The sequence below is a fragment of the Cyprinodon tularosa genome, unplaced genomic scaffold (assembly GCF_016077235.1).
Source record: "Cyprinodon tularosa strain WSP-4 unplaced genomic scaffold, ASM1607723v1 ctg14, whole genome shotgun sequence".
Taxonomy (NCBI): Eukaryota; Metazoa; Chordata; class Actinopteri; order Cyprinodontiformes; family Cyprinodontidae; genus Cyprinodon; species Cyprinodon tularosa.
The window spans coordinates 1,026,776-1,030,088 of record NW_024038220.1 but is presented as its reverse complement, the minus strand read 5'-3'; the positions used below and the strand labels follow the sequence as shown (position 1 = coordinate 1,030,088).

Sequence of the window (3,313 nt, the reverse complement as noted above, 5' to 3'; positions counted from 1 at the left end):
ATTTAATTTGATCTAGTTTAAGTTATCACACACTGTTTTCTATTTTGCCCAACTTCACTTGAACGTAACTTCCGGCGCTGCGTTGTCTTCCGTCCCTCGCGCGCATGCTCAGGCCTCTTCACGACTCGGCAGGCAAAGATGGCGGATGCTCAGGTTTGTAACTGAAGACGGCGTGGTGAATTTAAGTCGATTTTTATGCCGTTTGTTGAAGTCCAGTGCCACCTAAAACGGAATAATCGCCACAGTTTTAGCTTTAGGTACGCAACAAAGACATTTCAGATCGAATCTATTGGTTTAAAAATGTTTTATGTTGTCGATCTGCACACCCTCGTGTAATGCTCAGCTAGCCGGGATGCTAGCTATGTTAGCTTAATAAGTTGATTAGTTACACTTCAGTCTTACACTCTTTGCTGTCGTAACTTGCTTTTTAAAATCTTTTCTTAATGTTTCCACCTTTTTAGATGAGTAGTTTTGCGATGTTTCAGTTGACGGTGGTAATGTTTGCCGAGGAGGAAGTCAGTTTGAGCCCGTTAGGGGTTTGTAGCGGCGCATTAAACGTGGATGGATGGATAGGATTTAATTTTTTTAATGTGTCCTTTATTTCCCTACAGACCGAGAGGGCGTATCAGAAACAGCCCACAATCTTCCAGAACAAGAAGCGTGTTCTGGCTGTTGATGGTGGCAAAGAAGCTAAAGAGAAGATCCCCCGCTACCACAAGAGTGTTGGGCTTGGCTTCAAAACCCCAAGAGAGGTATTGGAAACATTGAAGATGTTCAGCTCTGCCATATTTGTTGATTATAGTTATTTGCAAATGATGTATTTCTCACGATGGTCTTCCAAACCTTTAGGGTTCTGACGACAATGCCTTATGGCAACACTGATGCAAACTGCTGCATTGTTTTTTTTGGAGGGAGTGGGTGCTTGTTACTGAATTTCTTACATTCTCCCTTTGCTCTGCTTACAGGCTATTGAAGGCACTTACATTGACAAGAAATGCCCCTTCACTGGAAATGTCTCCATCCGTGGTCGTATCCTCTCTGGTAAAGAATATTTTCAATCCAATTAATACTAAAGTTTTCCTGCTCTGTAGCCCACTGTCATATACAAATTTCCAAATACCTCTAAGATTGATGTAAAACTTATGCTACATAGATAATATATCTGGATTATTTTCCAGGTCCATCTTCTTTGTACCATAAGCTTTACTTAACGCTTATAGATATTTGGAAAATAATCCAAATGAATCATCTTTGTATCTGGATTATTTTCCCATTAGTTTAAGTTTAAAATTAAAAGCATTGGCTTTTTTGGGTTGTGTAATATTGAAATTTGAGGCACATTATATATCATTTAAATTGACATTTTAATCTTTAATGGAGCTTCAGCATTCAAAAAATGACTGAATATTTTGCCATTTAAAAAAATAAATTCAACTTGTTTAGCAATAAATGTTCATGGTATTTAAGAAATAAAAAAATTGAGGTATCTTGTTTTTATTCAAAATAATTAGATTAGATGAGCTTTATTGATCTCAGTGGAGAAACTCACTGGTCACATATTGGCATAGTAGTTAAAGAAGGTGCAAACAAGGAGGGAAAAGGTGCATTAAGAATAAAAAAATATATATATACACTATATCAAGGTAACTAAGGATTAAGGTGCAAGTGTACATGTATCACACACAGTAAAAAACAAAATAAAAAAAATACAAGGGAGTAACAGAGATTTGAGGTGTCATACGACAGTCAGGATAGCTTATATACAGGTGGTTTGACTTTTACATTTAAGTGTGGTAGGGTAAGGAACAACAGTGAGGCAGTGGTATGACTATTATATTCACATAACACAGCATTTGCTTATCAATCAGCTCATCTATTAAACCATCTTGCAGCTTATGTAGTTGAATCAAGCTGCAACGTGCAGTTGCAAATATAAAGCTGTTTGATTGGACAGTTCAGCCAGAATAGTAATCAATATATATCAGTGGCTCCAATAAAGGTTGGTGCTACCATCCTGTAGCATGTTTCTGGGATGATGTCTTTAATTTAAAGGTGCAACTTTAGGACTTTGTACCTAGATTTCACCTTTGTCATTCTCCTACAAATGATGTCTTTTCTCACGATGGTCTTCCAAGCCCTCCTGGGTTCTGACGACAATGCCTATTGGCAACACTGATGTAGTTGGATGACAAAAATGAAAATGGGATCTTAAGTCTACACTATCGACGTAGACCTGATTAAGTTCTCTGTTCTCTATAGGTGTGGTGACCAAAATGAAGATGCAGAGGACCATCGTTATTAGGCGTGACTACCTGCATTACATCCGCAAGTACAACCGCTTTGAGAAGAGGCACAAGAACCTCTCTGTCCATCTGTCACCATGCTTCAGGTATAAGACCTCTAAATTTCTCCTCACTTAAACATTAGAGCTTATGGCTGGTTTCTGGAACTATTATTTTTCAGCTTTGACTTATTTCCAGTTGTTTATATTGAAATCCATTAAACTGTTTTTCTACAGGCATTAACAATAATTTAGGCATTTTCAGATTGACTGCAAATGATGTTTTTTCTCACGATGGTCTTCCAAGCTCAGGAGGCTCTGACGACAATGCCTTTGGGCAAACGCTGATGCAGTGTGAATTTTATAGTCCTGATCAGTTATGCATGTGCTTAAGCGAGAATATTTCTTATGACTGCATTTTTTATTTTTTTTTCTGCAGAGACGTCTCGGTTGGAGACATTGTGACTGTTGGTGAGTGCCGACCCCTCAGCAAGACGGTGAGGTTCAACGTCCTCAAAGTGACCAAGGCTGCTGGAGCCAAGAAACAGTTCCAGAAGTTTTAGGTGTGATTATGAAAAGGATGGCCGCTGACAAACTCGTCTCACTGTCTAATAAAAAACATCTTGTTTAAAAAAAAGTTTCTCTGCTGCATTATTTTGTGTTGGACCTTTAAAACATTGTTGGATGAAAATAAATTTGGTTGATTATTGAATTCTGCCTGATGAACTGGGATTTGTGCTGAGCCAGTTGAGGGATTCTTTTGAATAAGCTGGGGGAGAAAATCTGAAACATTGATGGTGAGCCCTGATCAACATTCTTGGAATGCACTGTAGTACAGTTTTTTTTTTTTTTCCAAATTATAAAACTAGTAAAATAGGACTAAGACGGAATGAATGTCAAACAGGATCCTGAAAACTCAAGAATGTATTTAGCAAAAAATGAGAACGAACCCTGCAAAACTTTTAGAATTTCATTCAAACCACTTCTGAAATACAATTCTAAATTAACAGCTCTTAAGGATTTTTACTATTT

General features: G+C 37.6%; 1 protein-coding gene and 3 non-coding genes across 4 annotated transcripts; all 4 read left to right on the top strand.

The window, feature by feature from the left end:
* Window positions 1–2,918, top strand: rps11 (ribosomal protein S11). The gene is made up of 5 exons (XM_038278247.1): window positions 1–153; window positions 612–752; window positions 966–1,041; window positions 2,260–2,389; window positions 2,721–2,918. The coding sequence occupies exons 1-5, from the start codon at window positions 139–141 to the stop codon at window positions 2,842–2,844; spliced, it is 486 nt and encodes a 161-aa protein (XP_038134175.1). The 5' UTR covers window positions 1–138; the 3' UTR covers window positions 2,845–2,918.
* Window positions 808–891, top strand: LOC119778904. Its single transcript, XR_005280144.1, has one exon. It is a non-coding gene; the product is annotated as a small nucleolar RNA SNORD35 (small nucleolar RNA).
* LOC119778903 lies at window positions 2,100–2,185 on the top strand. Its single transcript, XR_005280143.1, has one exon. It is a non-coding gene; the product is annotated as a small nucleolar RNA SNORD35 (small nucleolar RNA).
* On the top strand, window positions 2,553–2,638 carry LOC119778905. The gene has a single exon (XR_005280145.1). It is a non-coding gene; the product is annotated as a small nucleolar RNA SNORD35 (small nucleolar RNA).
* Window positions 2,919–3,313: the final 395 nt, after the last annotated feature.